Below are 16,138 nucleotides of genomic sequence, written 5' to 3'. Positions count from 1 at the left end.
GCTAAAAGTGGCTGCCACTGGGGAGAGGGATCTATGGGTGGAAGGGACAGTTCTGGGACTGTTTTGGTTTGTGTGTTTTTTCCCATTAAAAGCCTTGTAGTATAATTTAGCTTTTATATTAGATTACTTTGAAAACTGTCCGAAATTAGTTGAAAGGAAAATCCCTAATTCTCATCTGAAATACAGATAAGCACAAGTTTGACACTAGGATGCTGCGCCAAGGGCCCAGTGGTAGCATTCCCTAAGTGCACAAAGGGCTTTCACGGCCCCAGCTGTGCCCTGAGGGCTGACTCTGCATTCGCAGACCTATAAAGTGAACTCAGAAATAGCAGTAGCAGCAATAACAAAAAACCAAGAAACCACCCAAGGCAACATGTGACTGAACACCAAATGACAGTGCAGTGTGTGCAGGACAGACCTCTGCGGCTGGAGTGGTCAGGACAGGCTTTGTGGTGTGAAACTTCCTGGTGGTGTGAAGGCTGGTAAGGCCTTGGAGAGGCTGAAGGGGGAACATAAGGCGTTCCAGGAGGTGCTCAATGCCAGCCTGAGGCGTTGGTGTCTGTTTCTCCAGCCCAGGCTACTTCTATTGATAGGATATTTTAGGGAAACAGATTAGTGTAGTATTTTAAACCCTGGGCTCTGAATCTGAATTCTGCCACCTCCACTGACCAGTTATGTGACTCAGGCAAGTTACCTAAATCTCCTCAAACTTCAGTACACCCAACACCAGGAAAAGGACTATTACATCTCAGGGTTAGTGTGAGAAGTGGATGTAGCAGCAATCCTCAGCATAGCAGAGTAAGCACTCATGGTAGCTACTGTAGGAAACTCTACAGGATCAACAGCCTGGTCTCTTCAAGAATTAAATTCAAGGGAAAGAAATGTTACAGATTAAGAATTTTAAGAGATATATCAACCAAATGTAATGTGTGAAACTTGTTTAGATCCTAATATAAATAAATCAACTGCAATAAAGAAAAATTATAAGACAATTGGAAAAAATTTGAATACTGATTGCATCTCCGATATTAAGGAATTACTGCTAATTTTTTAGGTGTGATAGTAACATTGTACATTTTTTAAGGGGATCATTTGGAGATACATAAAGTATTCACAGATAAAAGTATATAATATCTGAGAATTATTTTGATTCTTAGAAAGAGAGGAAGGGAGAAGGAGAGAAAAACATACAATGGCTGCCTCGAATGGAACCGGCAACCTTTGGGTGCACAGGATGACACCCAACTGAGCCACATCAGCCAGGGCTGGGAACTGTTTTAAAATAATCTAACGTGATCCCTGGCAGGGTGGCTCAGTTGGTTGGAGTGTTATCCCATGTTCGATCCCCAGTCAGGGCATGTGAGGGAGGTAACTGTTGTCTCCTGATGTTTCTCTATTATATCAATGTCTCTCTCTTTCTCTCTCTTCCTCTCTCTCCCCCCCCCCCCTTCTTCTCTCTAAAATCAGTAAAAATAACATATCCTCAGATGACAAAAATAAATTTTTTTAAAAATGATAATCTAAGGTGAGGGGATACAAATGAAGATTTGCTTACAAGTGTTGCAGCTGCATGATGGATGTATGGGGTTTGCTGTACTATTCTTTCAGAAATGTCTGAAATTTTCCCTAATAAAAAGTTTAAAAGGAAACTGAGTAAATGATAGCTTTTATGGTCACTCTATTTTCAAGGGTGCACACTAGAATGTAAGTAAGGATCAGGGCTTATGTTTCTTATCCATTCCCTTTCCCAAAGGTTCTAAGTTTTCTTGGTGTGGTACAAGCCCAATCATGTAAACCTGATCATATCTACTCGCTCTCTTGCTTTTTAAAACACTTTGAAGGCTTGCCTCTCCTCTAGGGGTAAAAACTCTAATTCATCATAAGGCTGTCTACTTTTTAAAGGCCCTGCCTATCACTTCAGCCTCAATTCAGATCATTCTTCTCTTCATATTCTGGGGTCAGCCATTTTTGTTCCTCAAATGAGTCATACTCTATCCAACCACAGACCCTGGCACATGTCATCCCTACTGCCCATGACATTCCTCCCCTCACTCTCTCTCCTCCCAACCACTGTTACCTAATTACCTCTTACTCTTTCTTCAGATCTCAGCTCAATCTTTATTACTTCCTCTAGGAAGCCTCCACTGACCAGACTCCTAAAGCTGGGTAACTCTCCCTCATATGCTGTCATGTACCTCTCCTTTATAGGACTCACCACAACTATAATATTAAAATTTTGCTATTGTTGATCATTGCATCCCTAGCATTTGGCACAGGGCCTGGAACTAGAGCAAATGACCAATAAATATTTGTTGAATAAACCAATGAGTAAATGATGACTCATTGACTCAGCAACTTCCCACGTGCTGCCTCCAAGACCTCACTCAAGTGTTCTCCTTGATATGCCTGGCATCAAACGCCCTAGTCTTCTCACCAGTCATCGCCCACGTTGAAGGCATTAAGGCTCTTGGTGAAGCCTTGCATATTGGTGGGGCTCACTCTCTGCAGGAAGTCAATGTAGTCCTCAGAGTGGAAGCGGCACATGTCATGCTGGGAGGCCTGGTATGGCTTGAAGACCTCAGGACAGAAACACAAGGTGAATCCAGGCAGGGTCAGTCTCAATCATGGAGCTGAGACCACCCACACTGAACCAGTCCTGGGGATTATCCAAAACCACACCTGCAGTACCCTTACCCCTAGTCCTTGTTATGCTGAGGCAGAAGAGAGGCTCTGATAAGCCCGGTGGTTTATTATGATCAAGCCCCCTAAAGACCACTGGACTTGCCTTTTTCCTTCCCACCTCCAGCCTAGCCTTTCCTACCTCCTCAACTGTGAGCCCCGATCCACTGCCCTCTTCCCTGGATCTCCTCTCCTGATTCTCTCCATACCCATCTCCTCCCCTGGGCTCTGGTTCTGCTCTTTCTGTCTCTGAGTTCTTTTGGAATCAAATAATATGGTATGTATGAACATCTTCTAATTAAAGCTCAAAGTACCCAGGTGCTAAGCCAGAGATTTATCTTTTTTTGGAGGGGGGGGTGGGGGGGTCGTCACATACTTCTTTAGAAATTGGGCAAAACCAAAAAGCCTTTCTCTCCCCAGAAAATGTACATAGGCACATACCAGCACAAGATTTCAGAAATTCATAGATTCACGCACCAACATCACCTCAATCTCTTCTATGACCAATTCACTTGTCTGTGCCTCCGCACAAGCAGTGGACACTCATTCATAGTTTGACTAATTCCCCTTGCCACGCATGAGGGCTGAGCTTAACTGTTATAACCGGGTATGACAGCTACACATCCCAAGCCTGGGACAGACAGCATGTTTCCCTGGGAGATGAAGGGTTGGGTAGTGGTTACTTGTGTGGGGGTATTCTAGGTTGAAAAGGTTAATACCCAGGACATCTGCTACCCTTCACATACACATTTACAGAGGGCTATGGTCCTCCCTGGAGCTTCAGCTCCTTGTTGGTGGAGCCGGGTTGCAGAGGAGAAGGGATAGAAACTGAGTGTAAACCTCACATCCCCTTTCCCTTCTCTGAGGCTAAAGCACTGCCCACACCCCAAAATGCTGGGGAGAAAAACACCTCAGTCTTCAAACCAGCCCCACTCCACCCTAACTCGCCCAGGGTGAGTCCACCTGAGGTCAAAGGGTGGCTGGCCTAAGGTGAAAGAGTAACTCCCATGAAATGGGTGGGTGCGCTCACCAGCACTCTGCCTGTGGGGGTGGGGGTGCTCCTGGTGCCTTCTATCCAGCCTGCCCCCACCCCCGCGCTTGGGTGGGTCTCACTCGGTGCATTCAGTGCGGCCTACCTGGCTTTAGGGCCGCAGCTCGCCCCCACCCTCAATCCCCAGCAGAGGCGGCGGAACTCACGATCATCTTCTTGTAGAGACCGTAGTGCAGGACCAGACTATGGGTCAGCGCCAAGCGGTGAGGCTTCATAGGGTGCCCAGCCCCTGGGAGCAGAGAAGAGAGTTCGTCAGTTGTAGCCCCAGCCTCCACCCCTCCGCGTCCCGAACCCCTCGGGTGCCACCTTGTTCCCTCACCGTAGTGGAAGTTGCCCACGTCCGGGTCGTAGAAATAGGCCACGGTTTTGGCCATGGTGCCGGCGGGACCAGGCCCCGCGCCTCAGCCGCCCGCCCGGCTGCCGGCCCCACCTCCCGTCGTACGTGCTGCGCCTCCTCTGGGCCACGCCCAGGCCACGCCCCCTGCGGCTAGTTCTGGGCGTGAGCGTCTGGGCTTGGGCAGAAGACAGGTGGCATCGATTCTGGGATGCCAGGGCCATTTCCTCCCAGGCGGGGTTCAAATCCTCGAGAAGCCGAGACATCCCGTCCAGCCACCTGTCCTAAACCGGGTGCAGGCCGTGGTCACCTCTCTAGAAGGCTCGGGAGAGCCGGCCACACCGCCCCTCTCGGGTGCAGAAAGCCGGCTTCCCCCGGCCACTGGGAAGATTCCTGGCTATCCACCCGGCCGGGGTATCTAGGGGCAGGAGCCGCGCCGGGCGTGCGGGATAGACTAGAGAACACGCTCGCCTGACGCCTCGCCACCCCACCCGGACCCAGGCTCGGCGCCGCACACTCCCCGGGGGGGCCCGGCGCAGTCACGCGCACACCACATTTGCGTTCACAAGCCCGCAAGGCCCTCGCTCTCCGCCCCGCACACCTGCGCTCCGCCCCCTGGTCCTGGGCCGGCGTCGGGCGAAGGCTTTTGGGAACCCAGGGTGGCTGCGGCGGCGCACCCCATCTCTTCCTTCCCCTTTCCGGGGCCGGAGTTATCGGGAACCTGCCGCTGCTCCCAGCCAGGCGGCATCCCTCTCCATCCTTCCCTCCCCCCCGCCTGCCGCGGCACCGGTATCTGCAGTCGCAGCCCGGAGCCGGTGAGGCGGCGAAGGGGGGAGGGGAAGGAAGAGAGGGATGAGAGCCGGGAGGGCGTCGGGGGCCCTGAGCCGGACTAGGACGCCCCTGGAGCCGGAACCCGAGCAGGAGCCGGAGCCGGAGCCAGAACCAAACCACCGGTACTGGGTGGGCCAGGTGGTCAGAATGGGAGGGACCGAAAGGGGGGCGGGTGCTGGAGTACAGATAGAGAGGGGCTGCAGAGGCCTGGCTCTGGCCGGTGCGGAGGAGGTGCGGACGCTGACTCAGGCGCGATTCTTGCGCTGACCGCCTGCGAATTCCGTCCCATCTCGCTCTGTAGTGTCCTTGGAAGGGACGGGAGCGCAGGACAACTGGGAAGGGACGCTGTGGGCGTCGGAAAGCGGAACCAGGGGAGAGGGCTTGCGCAGCCGCGGTCTAGCACCCCTGGCCCTGACCAGCACCCCAGGCCCGGACAGCTACACCTGGTGGCGGGGGGAGGGGGGGGCGGCTGGACCTCCGAGGCTGCCTGTTTCAGATCCTGAGGATGGCATTTCTATCCCTCCCCCAACCCTAGCTGCAGCCCCCAAACCCCGGGAGGCGCCCTGGCCCGCGCTCGCCCCCCAGGGCCTCATGGCGGAACCACAGCCTGACTTGGAGCCACCCCAACATGGACTGTACATGCTCTTCCTGCTTGTGCTGGTCTTCTTCCTCATGGGCCTCGTGGGCTTCATGATCTGCCACGTGCTCAAGAAGAAGGGTTACCGCTGCCGCACATCCAGGGGCTCGGAGCCTGATGACACCCAGCTCCAGCCCCGTGAGTGAGGAGCCTAGAACCCGGCTCAGTCTTTTTCCTTACCCTTGTCCCCACACCTCTGCCTTCCTGGCCAACAGACCCAGTCAAGTCCCAACCAAGCCTTCAAAAGGCCAAGTGATGCTTCCTTGGGTCAGCAAGTGGGGTGACACCGCCCTGAAAGCAAGGCTAGAGAAGGCGGCATGGGTGGGTAGGGCCCACTGATGGTAATCTTGGGCTCCCATTGACTTCTCATCTTTTCTGCCTTGGCCCTGAAATGCTAATGCCCAGCACGATGACCAATAGGCACACGGTTGTATCTTGAGCAATAAGCCACAGGAGCCACCTGGTAATGTCCCCCAAAGCTGACTCACTTCCAATTCCTTGTCAACCTTTTTCTTCCTTTAGCTGACGACGATGACATGAATGAGGACACAGTAGAGAGGATTGTTCGCTGTATCATCCAAAATGAAGGTGGGTATAAGCGCCCCACCCCCCACCCCCTGACTTTCTCTCGACCTGACCTCCAGCTCCACCTCCACTGACTCCTTCTTTTCCTTCTCCCCTCAGCCAATGCTGAGGCCTTGAAGGAGATGCTGGGGGACAGTGAAGGAGAAGGGACAGTGCAGCTGTCCAGGTGAGCTGGAAACAAAGGCCAGCATGACTTAGCTTGCCTTGGAGAGTACCCTCTCCTCCAGCACAATCCTCTCCCAGTCTCCTCGCATGTTTGGGGTCGGGGGAGGGCAAAGCTGGCTAATCTATAGGAAGAAAGAAGTTTATATAGAAATCTCAAGTCCTTCAAATCATACCTCCCTTCTGGATATCATCAAGCTTCCCACTCACCCTTTGTGCCACTCCTTTGGGTTAAGCACTGCCCTCTTTTTAGAAAACAGCTCTGGGAAGGAGAACACGTGATCACTACCGTCTTAATATTGAGTTTATTGGATAAAGACAGAAAAGAATGTTGGGGCCTGGGGAAAGTGGGCATCTGGAGGCTTAAGGAGCACGCTAAAAGAACAGGAACAAACAGAACAGGAAGAGAAATGGAAATGTCACCCCTGCTCCCTTCCTCTCTACTGTCCAGCGTGGATGCCACTTCCAGCCTGCAGGATGGAGCCCCCTCCCATCATCACACAGTGCACCTGGGCTCTGCAGCCCCTTGCATCCACTGCAGCCGCAACAAGAGGCCCCCACTTGTCCGTCAGGGACGCTCCAAGGAAGGAAAGAGCCGTGCCCGGCCTGGGGAGACCACCGTTTTCTCTGTGGGCAGGTGGGGATAGAGTGCCGCAGGGGGGAGGTTGAGGTGGGGGATCCTGACTCCAAAGGTGGGCCCCACCTCTCTACTCCTGGATTGTGACCTACAGCAAGAGTAGGTTATACAGTATGCCCCACAATCTGACATCTCCGCTGCCCGAGGCTAGAGGGAAGTGGCCATCAAACCAAAGATATCCCTGGTTGGAGGGGAGGGCCAAGCAGCCCCAGAGCTGTGACCCTAAGACCCAGTGTTCCCTTCCCTCCCAGGTTCCGGGTGACACACATTGAGAGGCGCTATGGACTGCATGAGCATCATGATGGCTCCCCCACAGACAGGAGCTTGGGGTCTGGTGGGGGGCAGGACCCAGGGGGCAGCCAAGGGTCTGGGGAAGGGCAGTCCAGGGCAGGGATGCCAGCCATTGAAAGCCTGCCCCCTGAGAGGCCACAGCCCCAGGCCCTTGCCAGCCCCGCAGTGCAGAATGGACTCAGGGACAGCACCCTAGTCCCTTGTGCACTTGGAGGGAACCCTGGAGCCTCTGCAGAGTCACCGCTGGCGGCTGGAGGGAGGGGCCCAAGCCCAGGGCTGGCCAGTCAAGAGGCCAATGGGCAGCCAAACAAACCGGACACATCAGATCACCAGGTATGAAGACATGGCCAGGGCTGTGGTGGGCTGAGCTCTTACTGCCCTTTACTCTGGGGATGGGGTGCACTGATAGGACTCACATCCTATTCTACTGTTGACCCCTCCTCTCACTCAGGTGTCTCCAGCACGGGGAGCAAAAGGTGTGTGAGGTAAGTGTGCCTGGGCTTCAAGTCAGATAATCTCATCCTCCCACCCCCTACTTACACTACTTAAGCCCATTGGCTGGCTGCCCGTACCCCCCAAGGTAAACTGCAGGCTTTTCCTTTGCTACATAGTCTTTGGTTTGGTGGTGGGAACCAGGCATGTGCTCCAGGGAATAGGGAAGGTGCCACAGCCTCCAGGGGAAAGCTGGAATACAGCTTTACTGGGAGGCAACACTATTACCCTTCCTCTTCCCCAAGCCTCCTCCTTCATTGCCGAAGAACTACCAGTTGCAGAGCCAGGGGCTGGGTGGCCATGAAGCCCCTCCTTTCCACTGGACAGCACTGCCCCCAGCTGAGGGACCGGTCCTAATCCGTCTCAGCCTGGAGGACATTGGGAGAAGGCACCCCCACCCCCACTCCCATCCCTGGCCCTCAGTCCCCTTTCCTTGCCTGCCAACAGGCTGCCTGACCCACGTTCCCCATCACCTCGCTCCATATGCTAGAGTGTGGCAACTGGGATCAGGCCCCCTAAAGCAATAGCACCTTAGGCCCCCTGCCCTTTATTCACTGTCAATAAATCTGCTCAGACCACTACAGTTGTTTCACATAATGGCTCCAACTCCTTCTGACAGGTCCGCCCCGTCCCAGCCCCCAACCCCTGTGGTCCTGGCATCTGGAGTGGGGTGGGTCACAGAGCCAGGGTGGAGACAGACTATCCAGAGCCACTCAAGACTTTGGGGGATGGGGTCCAGCCCCAGAGATTTCAGGGTATTTCACCACTCTAGAGCTGGAGTGGTGGTAAAAAAGAAAGGGGTAGTTCAAGCCCTAGAGACAGGAAGAGAACGGACAATGTGGGGAAAAGGAGGAGTCCCAGACCCAGAATTGGGAAAGGGGCAGTTTCTACCCCTGGAGATAAGAGCAGAAATGGGGGGGATTCCAGCTTCTGGCTGTGTCACTCCGGATCACTGAAGGGTGGTCTCTGACAGCACGGAGACAGGGCAGCAGCAGCATCTCTGGGGGCAGTAGTACCCCTGGCTTCAGGTGAGGGGATCTGGACGGCCAGGATCTGGGGCTTTAGCTGGTGGGGGAGGCGGTGGACGCATCTGTAGGGAACACACAGTCAGTGCTCCAGAGGCCTCTATTGGGGATGTCCCTGTTCATTCCCTCAGCCCTACAGACCAAACAGGACAAGTTGGAATGACCCCTCTCTACACAGTCTCCTCTAGGGAGAGGCTCTTACCGGCCTGAGTCGAGGCGCCATCATGTCCAGGGGTCCAGGGCAGTCCAGGTCTTGGTCTGGAAACAGGAACCACAAGTCAGTCTTCAGACTTTGTTTTATTCACTGCTATATCGTCAGCACTTAAGACAGTGGCACTCTGTAAATACTTGTTGAATTAACAAATAGTCACCAACTTGGCCATAGAGTCCATCAGTCTATCCATCCTCAACACTTATGGGGCACCTACTGTATAAGCAGCCTTGCACAAGCTTTCAGAGAAGGGGAGGTGGGATCCACAGCACCCCCACCCCAGTGGTTGCCTGGGACCCAATAATGAAACACAACAAGCACAATGAATGATTGAGTGCTGAATCATTCCAAGTGAGCTATGGAAGGAGGCTCTGTGAAGAGAGTGTAAGTACCGGAAGGCTTTAGCAAAGGTGAACACTTCAAGAAGGAAAATTATGACACAAACCCAGGTGTTTGCAACATTCAAAAAGACTTAAGAGCAGAGGATGTGTATTGGGAAAACACTGTAGAAGCAGCTGGCTAATTTTTAAAAGAATTAGAACAAAGCCATGGCTTGCATGCTTGCTATGTGCCAGGCACAATGCTGGGCACTCTACAGACAGCTTTTTAAAAAAATGACTTTATTAATTTTAGAGAGGAAGGGAAAGGGAGAGAGAGAGATAGAAACATCAATGATAAAAGAGAATCATTAATCAGCGGCCTCCTGCATGGCCCCACTGGGGATTGAGCCCACAACCTGGGCATGTGCCCTTGACTGGAATCAAACCCGGGACCTTTCAGTCCGCAGGCTGACACTCTATCCACTGAGCCAAACCAGCTAGGGCTCTACAGACATCTTTTTAACTCACAACAACTCCACTCTGTAAAGACCCAGACATGTTAAACATTTCACCCCAAATCACACACTAGGGAGTCATGGAGTGGAGTGGGAACACTGGGCCTGGCCTTACAGCCCAAGCTCTTCTCACTATCACGCTTCGATGAGCCTGATGGCAGAGGTTCCCAAGGGCGAGGAGAAGAGCCAAGCGTAACCCAGGCGTCCCAAGATTCCTCCTTCCAGCCTCTTTCCCTCCCCAAACCCCTAGTTCCCTCTACTTACCCCCAGACAGGACAGGTGCAGGGGCCCCATCCAAGGCAGAGGTGGGTGCAGGAGGGGAGAAGCTGGGAGGAGAAGGGGATGGCAGCATCTGAGGATGAGGGGGCATAGTTATTTCTGGCACATGGGAAGGTTTCACCAGCTTGTCCTCTCATCCCATCTTCGGTTCCTGTCCCATCACTCCCCAATACCAAGAGTGCCAAATGCTTGTATCTGGGTGGGGGTTGTAGCTGATACTCATTTCCACAGCCAATGTGTACTGACACTATGTCCCAGGCATTCTGCTAGCACTCCATGTGCACCAATTCATTCACTCCTCACCACCACCCCATGAGACAGGGATCTTTACGATTCCTATATTAGGGGCAAGACTCAGATTAAGCCATCTATCCAAAATCAGAGAACCAGTTACTGGCAGAGTCCTGGCTAGAGCCAGGGTCTCCTGATTTCCACTCCTATGCTCTTCCCGCTGCATTATAACAATAGGTACTGTATTTTATTTTTTTAATTTAATTTATTTTTGTTAATCCTTACCCGAGGATATTTTTCCATTGATCTTTTAGAGAGAGTGGGAGAGGGAAATACAGAAACATTGATGTGAGAGAAACACATCAATTGTTTGCCTCCTGCAGGCGCCCTGACCAGGGCCCGGGCTGGGGTGGAGCCTGCGACCAAGGTACATGCCCTTGACTGGAATCGAACCCGGGACCCTTTGGTCCACAGGCCGATGCTCTATCCACTGAGCCAAACCAGCTGCAGTGGTTCTCAATCTGTGGGTCGCGACCCCTTTGACGGTCGAACGACCCTTTCACAGGGGTCGCCTAAGACCATCCTGCATATCATATTTACATTATGATTCATAACAGTAGCAAAATTACAGTTATGAAGTAGCAACAAAAATAATTTTATGGTTGGGGGTCACAACATGAGGAACTGTTTTAAAGGGCCAGAAGGTTGAGAATCACTGAGCTAGGGCAAGTACTGTATTTTAAAGCACCTCCTGTGGGCCTCCGTGCTAAGGGCTTTACCGCCATTATCCACAGTCAGGATAGTTAGCCTGCTGAAGTAGGTATTATTCCCTTTTTACACGTAAAGAAAGAAGCTCAGCGAGGTCAAAACTGCCCAAGGTAATGTAATAGGCATCAGAACTCAGATCTATCTAGCACTGAAGTAGCACCACCAAACTCTTAGGAAGACTGCCTTGGTTTCCCTTTTCTCAGCCCAGCCAGAGGAGATGGGGAGGCCCAAGCCACTATGGGAGGTCAACCTGGAGAGGGGAGGGAGCATTAAGATGAACATGGGGCCTCAATGGAATAGGAGGGTCAACTCAGAGTGTCTCACCTGTTCAGGGTCTGAAGACTCAGAAGGCCCTAGGGGACCAAGCAGCTCCTCCACCAGCAGGGAGGGGAAGACCCCAACATGGCCCCCAAATTCTCCCCTCCAGAAGCCGTCATCCACTCCATCCTGGGCCCGGGGCAGCAGGCGGATGAGTGCCCCCTCAGGGAAGCTCAGCTCCTCTGCGCTCTGTCCCGTGTAGCTGTACAGGGCACGAGCCAGAAATGCTGCAGAAACCCGGGAGAAGTGGTGAGGGGTGGAGGTCATGGTGGTGCCCAGGACCATGACACCTTAGGGTCACAACCACTCAGTAACTCTTCTCCATACCCAGCATCCTTTGACCCAGAATTCTCCTTTCTTACCTGTGGGCTCTGCCCCTAAGGGCATGCTGCTGTCGTGGCCGCTCTCAGGGAAGGAGAGGTCGGGAAAGTTGAGATAGCGCTCAGGAACAAAGCCTACTTCGCTGTGTTGGTTCCGAGCCTGCTCACCCAGTAATGAGAACAGATAATATCCATGGCCCTGACCCTCCTCCACTCAGGCTTCTAGCTCTGCTTGGCTGAGTCCTTGTGGGCCACCGGGAAGTCCCTCCCACTGCCCCCAACTCCCAAGGTCAGAGCCCAGGGTCCATACCCACCTTGACCCATTCGTCGGCATCTCCCTCCTCTAGGACCTCCAGCCACTCGCCTTCTGTGATAGTCAGCTCATCCTCATGTCCTGCCTTGGCCCCGCAAGGAAGGATTTAGGACTCGGCTGTCCCCCATCCCTGCCCATCTGAGGTCCCCACCCCCCAATTCACACCTGATAGCCAAACACCACATGTGCGGGGCAGGGGAAGGGTCTGGTAGCCAGGGCTGGGGGGACAGGCTCCTCAAAGAGCTCTCCAGTCTCCTCACAATCCTCAAAGTCAGAGAGCTCAGCATCCTCAGCCTGGAGGGAGGGGAACAGAGAACAGACGTCACTGTCACTCTCAAGTACCCATTGTATCTCCCTCTCCTCCATCCTCCTCCAAGGTAGCCCCACCCATCCGTTCACCAGATGTCACCAGAAAAATCACCACAGGGCAGGGTAAGACTGACAGTGACTGCAGAGTTAGAGTCCTGGGCACTTACTATGTGCCAGGCACAGTGCTAACTACGGATCTTACTTAAACTTCATCATAACCCACTGTTATTCTGTATAACTATTAACCTCATTTTACTTAGGAGAAAACTGAGGCTCAGAAAGGTTAAGTCACTTTCCAAGATCACACAGCTAATAAGTGACGAATCACGCACGGTCTGTCCCCAGAACCTCGGCTCATAACCACCATCCTATACTCAATATAAGTTTGTTGAGGACTCTATGCTATAAACTATGTGAAGAATTATACTTAAGTGATTTCATTTAAGCCTCAGAACAACCCTTTGATTTAGGTACTGTTGTGGTTCCCATGTTACTGGGCCTGCCCTCCACTAGGGACTTTTACCCTCCTGGGTGGGTGTGGGTAGGGAGCAGAAGGAACTCACCGTGGGAGAGAGGTCCCTCTGGGAGAGCCGGGCCTCGCTGAGCCGCTGCTCCTGCTCCACCTCGTCCTGGGCCTGGGTCATGGCTGGCTTCAGCCAGTGCTGTACATCCAGGCCAGCCTCCTGCAGCAGGGCCAGCCGGGCACCCCCCTTCACCTGGCTCACCTGGCATGGGGAGGGGGATCAAGTCTGTGGCTGGGCTTGCTTTGGGGAGGTGAGTAGAACCTCCCCAAATGTGACCACCCTCTACCTCCTGCCTACCTCCTCCCACCATCAGACAGGGAGAGGAGGAGGCTGTTGGCTGAGGAGGTAGGATCTCAGGACCCTAACCCCCAGGTGTCTCACCTGTGCCCGCAGGATGCTCTGCCTTACTTCATGCAGCCGTTGCTCTATGCTCAGAGCCTCCCGCTCTGGAGCCTGCTGCCGCCTCTGCTCCAGCCGCTGCAGCACCTGGATGGGAAGCAGAGGACGGGGTGATGGAGATACTATGGGACACAACTTACTATGGACCTGGCACTTTGCTAGTGGCTTCATATGCATTATAGCATTTGATCTTCCCTATGGGGTGGGTGCTATTATTAGTCCTGCTTTAATGATGAGGACACAGGTGCAGAGAGGTTAAGTCACTCCCTGAGTCAGGGTTACATAACCTGGAAGTAACAGAGCAGGATTTGAACCCAGGTGGGTCTTGCTCCAAAAGCTGTGCTCTTAACTACTTTGCCACACCGTTGGCTTAAAATACCTTTCCCTCCCCTCCTGCCTGCACTAGGACATCCCTAGTGACCCCAGGATCCCCATCTCTCAGATATCCTTGTCCACCCATGACACCTGCACCCCCCTCCTCACCCGAAGCCCGTGGTTCTGGATCTTGTAGTCTCGGGCAGCTCGACTCGTCCAGCGCTGAACCTCTTTCTCCAGGTCACTCTCCCCAGCCACACCTCCAGTAACCCCCTCCAGCTCCAAGGCACATACCTGAATGATGGGGGGGTGAGGACTGTGGGGAGGACCTGATGCTGCTCCTTCTCTACTCCCCTTCCCTCCCGTTCCCTCCTTTTTACTGCTTTCTGTCCTGACCTCCAGGGACAGGGACAAAGAGGTGGGGTTCACACCTATGACCCTGGACACAGGTGTGCGTTCATGTGAACACAGACACAGAGAGTTCCAGAAATGGGATCCAAGTTGAGGGACAGATGTAGAATGAAGAGGATAGCGCAGTGAAGAGACAGAAAGGTGGAATTAAGTGTGTTAATTTGTGCCTGGTGGGAGGGAGGTGAACTGGAGTCTGAAACCCCCTCTCCACGGTTTAAGTTACTAAGTTAATATCATCAGAAGGATAATGGGGATGGGCCTAAACTACAGTCCCCTTTACATCTGGCCTGGTTCCAACCATCAGGGAGGTCTCACCTGGTCATTCCCTGCGGGCTGAAACTTCTGAGGTGGTATGGGGGAAAATACCTCGGGGTCTTGAAGAAAGAGCTTCAGATCCTGCTCCCAGCTTACCTAGGGGTTGGAAGAAGTCAGTCAGTCATGAACTGGCTCCCTCTCCAAGCCTGTCCCCTCTTGGAAGCAAGGACAAGGTGAGAAGAAAGGGAGTAGACACGCAGTGGGTGGTCTGTTTCGGAGAGAGAGTAAAGAGCATCTCTGGGGAGCTCGTACAGGGCACAGCCCCCACCTGGGAGGTTGCCTGTGCTCCACGGCGGGCATGCTCCAGGGCCATCTCTGCTGCTTCCAGCTCTGTGCGGCTCAATAAGGTCAGGGGGTCCCTCAAATGTTCCGACAGCTCGCTGACCAGGGCCTGGAAAGAACCCCAAGATACTGACACCACCCTTCCCCCAGACCTTTACCACAAAGCAGGCTCTCTGTCCAGGTTTGGATGGGTGATGGGCATGAGGTATGGGAAAGAGGAAAGGAATCAGACACTATTAATTGCTTCTAATAATAAGCCCTAGTGTGCACAGTACTTAACCATTTAAAAAGCATTTTCACATCCATTTTCTCCCTTGAGCCCCATTAGTCTTAAAAGGAGGCAGAGCAGGGCTTATTCCTGATGAAGAAACTGGGGTTCAGAGGGGTTAAGTGTCCTGTACAATGTCATGCAACCAGTCAGAAGCAGAACCAGAACCCAACTATGTATTTTCTACCGACTCTACGCAGGCTAGGTCCCTAACACCACCCAGCCTGCTGCTGGTGGGAAGCAGGGAAGGTCCTCCCCTCCTTTCCCACTGAGAGGCAGGGGGATCTAGGCTAGCACTGGCCTTGAGCAGCGCGGGCAGTTCCTCCTGGTAGTAGTGTTCAAGGTGGGCATTGGTGGACACCAAGTTGAGCAGGTACTCATTGCGGGCCATTTTCAGCTGCTGGGAGTACTGGGCCGATTGTGTGGAGAGCTAGGAGGGGAAAACAGGGTGTCAACATGAACCCTGAACCCTTAGGGTCCTTCCAAGGCCAACCAGCTCCAGAATAGATTCTAACATTATTGAGATGCTTGACACTATACTTGAAAATTTACACATCCTCCAGGGGCATCTGTGTACATCTACACTAAAAAAAGGGTAATATGCTAATTAGACCAGACATCTTCCGGACGTCCTTCTGGACAAAGCCATGGTGGCGGGGGCCAAGGCAGAGGTGGTTAGGGGCAATCAGGCCAGCAGGAGAGAGCATTTAGGGGGCGATCAGGACGGCAGGGGAGGGCAGTTAGGGGGCAACCAGGCCGGAGGGGAGCCATTAGGAGCATCAGGCCAGCAGACAGAGGTGGTTAGGGGCGATCAGGCAAGCAGGCAGGCGAGCAGTTAGGAACCAGGCCGGAGGGGAGCCATTAGGAGCATCAGGCCAGCAGACAGAGGTGGTTAGGGGCGATCAGGCAAGCAGGCAGGCGAGCGGTTAGGAGCCAGTGGTCCCAGATTGTGAGAGGGATGTCCGACTGCCAGTTTAGGCCTGATCCTGCTAGCAGTCGGATATCCCCAAGGGGTCCCAGATTGGAGAGGGTGCAGGCCAGGCTGAGGGACCCCGTTCCCCTGCCATGCATGAATTTAGTGCACCAGGCCTCTAATTTGAAATAAAATCCCAGCTGCTCTTTACCGTGGTCTACCAGGTCCAACAGGAGCTGGCCCCTGCAACCTCCCTGACCTCTTTCAGTGTCTGTCCCCTCGCTCACAGTGCTCTGGCCACACTGGCCGTCTCTGAGTTCCTGGAGCCTACAAAGTTATTCCTGCCTTCGAGCCTTTGCACCATTTCCTCTCCCTGGGATGTTCTTCCCTGACCTTTCCATGA

The 16,138-nt window shown here is 53.4% G+C and overlaps 3 protein-coding genes across 4 annotated transcripts in view; 1 reads left to right on the top strand and 2 right to left on the bottom strand.

The window, feature by feature from the left end:
* HDAC3 (histone deacetylase 3) overlaps window positions 1–4,180 on the bottom strand; it is a 14,367-nt gene extending 10,187 nt beyond the window's left edge. The window contains exons 1-3 of the mRNA XM_006086436.3: window positions 4,050–4,180; window positions 3,877–3,959; window positions 2,435–2,577 (exon numbers count right to left, since the gene is read on the bottom strand). Coding sequence (XP_006086498.1) covers window positions 2,435–2,577; window positions 3,877–3,959; window positions 4,050–4,104 — 281 coding nt within the window. The 5' untranslated portion in view covers window positions 4,105–4,180. The remainder of the gene's footprint in view (window positions 1–2,434; window positions 2,578–3,876; window positions 3,960–4,049) is intronic.
* Window positions 4,181–4,688: 508 nt separating this feature from the next.
* On the top strand, window positions 4,689–8,277 carry RELL2 (RELT like 2). 2 transcript variants are annotated; one of them, XM_006086434.3, is made up of 8 exons: window positions 4,689–5,017; window positions 5,431–5,670; window positions 6,055–6,120; window positions 6,217–6,283; window positions 6,731–6,916; window positions 7,168–7,540; window positions 7,659–7,692; window positions 7,945–8,277. In XM_006086434.3, the coding sequence occupies exons 2-7, from the start codon at window positions 5,487–5,489 to the stop codon at window positions 7,689–7,691; spliced, it is 909 nt and encodes a 302-aa protein (XP_006086496.1). In that variant the 5' UTR covers window positions 4,689–5,017; window positions 5,431–5,486; the 3' UTR covers window position 7,692; window positions 7,945–8,277. The 2 variants fall into 2 exon arrangements, with proteins under 2 accessions (XP_006086496.1, XP_006086497.1); XM_006086435.3 differs by lacking the exons at window positions 7,659–7,692; window positions 7,945–8,277 and having other exon boundaries at window positions 7,168–7,546.
* Window positions 6,566–16,138, bottom strand: part of FCHSD1 (FCH and double SH3 domains 1) — a 12,422-nt gene continuing 2,849 nt past the window's right edge. The window contains exons 5-17 of the mRNA XM_006086613.2: window positions 15,124–15,252; window positions 14,541–14,663; window positions 14,273–14,368; window positions 13,715–13,840; window positions 13,214–13,318; window positions 12,872–13,033; window positions 12,165–12,293; window positions 12,001–12,084; window positions 11,729–11,846; window positions 11,373–11,593; window positions 10,035–10,122; window positions 8,927–8,982; window positions 6,566–8,789 (exon numbers count right to left, since the gene is read on the bottom strand). Of these exons, the coding sequence (XP_006086675.1) occupies window positions 8,724–8,789; window positions 8,927–8,982; window positions 10,035–10,122; window positions 11,373–11,593; window positions 11,729–11,846; window positions 12,001–12,084; window positions 12,165–12,293; window positions 12,872–13,033; window positions 13,214–13,318; window positions 13,715–13,840; window positions 14,273–14,368; window positions 14,541–14,663; window positions 15,124–15,252 (1,503 nt within the window). The 3' untranslated portion in view covers window positions 6,566–8,723. The remainder of the gene's footprint in view (window positions 8,790–8,926; window positions 8,983–10,034; window positions 10,123–11,372; window positions 11,594–11,728; window positions 11,847–12,000; window positions 12,085–12,164; window positions 12,294–12,871; window positions 13,034–13,213; window positions 13,319–13,714; window positions 13,841–14,272; window positions 14,369–14,540; window positions 14,664–15,123; window positions 15,253–16,138) is intronic.

Source organism: Myotis lucifugus, unplaced genomic scaffold (assembly GCF_000147115.1).
Source record: "Myotis lucifugus unplaced genomic scaffold, Myoluc2.0 scaffold_28, whole genome shotgun sequence".
Lineage (NCBI taxonomy): Eukaryota > Metazoa > Chordata > Mammalia > Chiroptera > Vespertilionidae > Myotis > Myotis lucifugus.
The sequence above is the reverse complement of the archived record's forward strand: the minus strand, read 5'-3'. Positions and strand labels throughout refer to the sequence as shown.

Bases quoted from the DNA above. Each gene is read 5' to 3' on its own strand.
- RELL2 (XM_006086434.3), top strand. From the start codon at position 5,487: ATGGCGGAACCACAGCCTGACTTGGAGCCACCCCAACATGGACTGTAC. The intron at 5,671-6,054 runs GTGAGTGAGGAG...TTCTTCCTTTAG, and splicing joins TGACACCCAGCTCCAGCCCC to CTGACGACGATGACATGAAT. The intron at 6,284-6,730 runs GTGAGCTGGAAA...TCTACTGTCCAG, and splicing joins GGGACAGTGCAGCTGTCCAG to CGTGGATGCCACTTCCAGCC.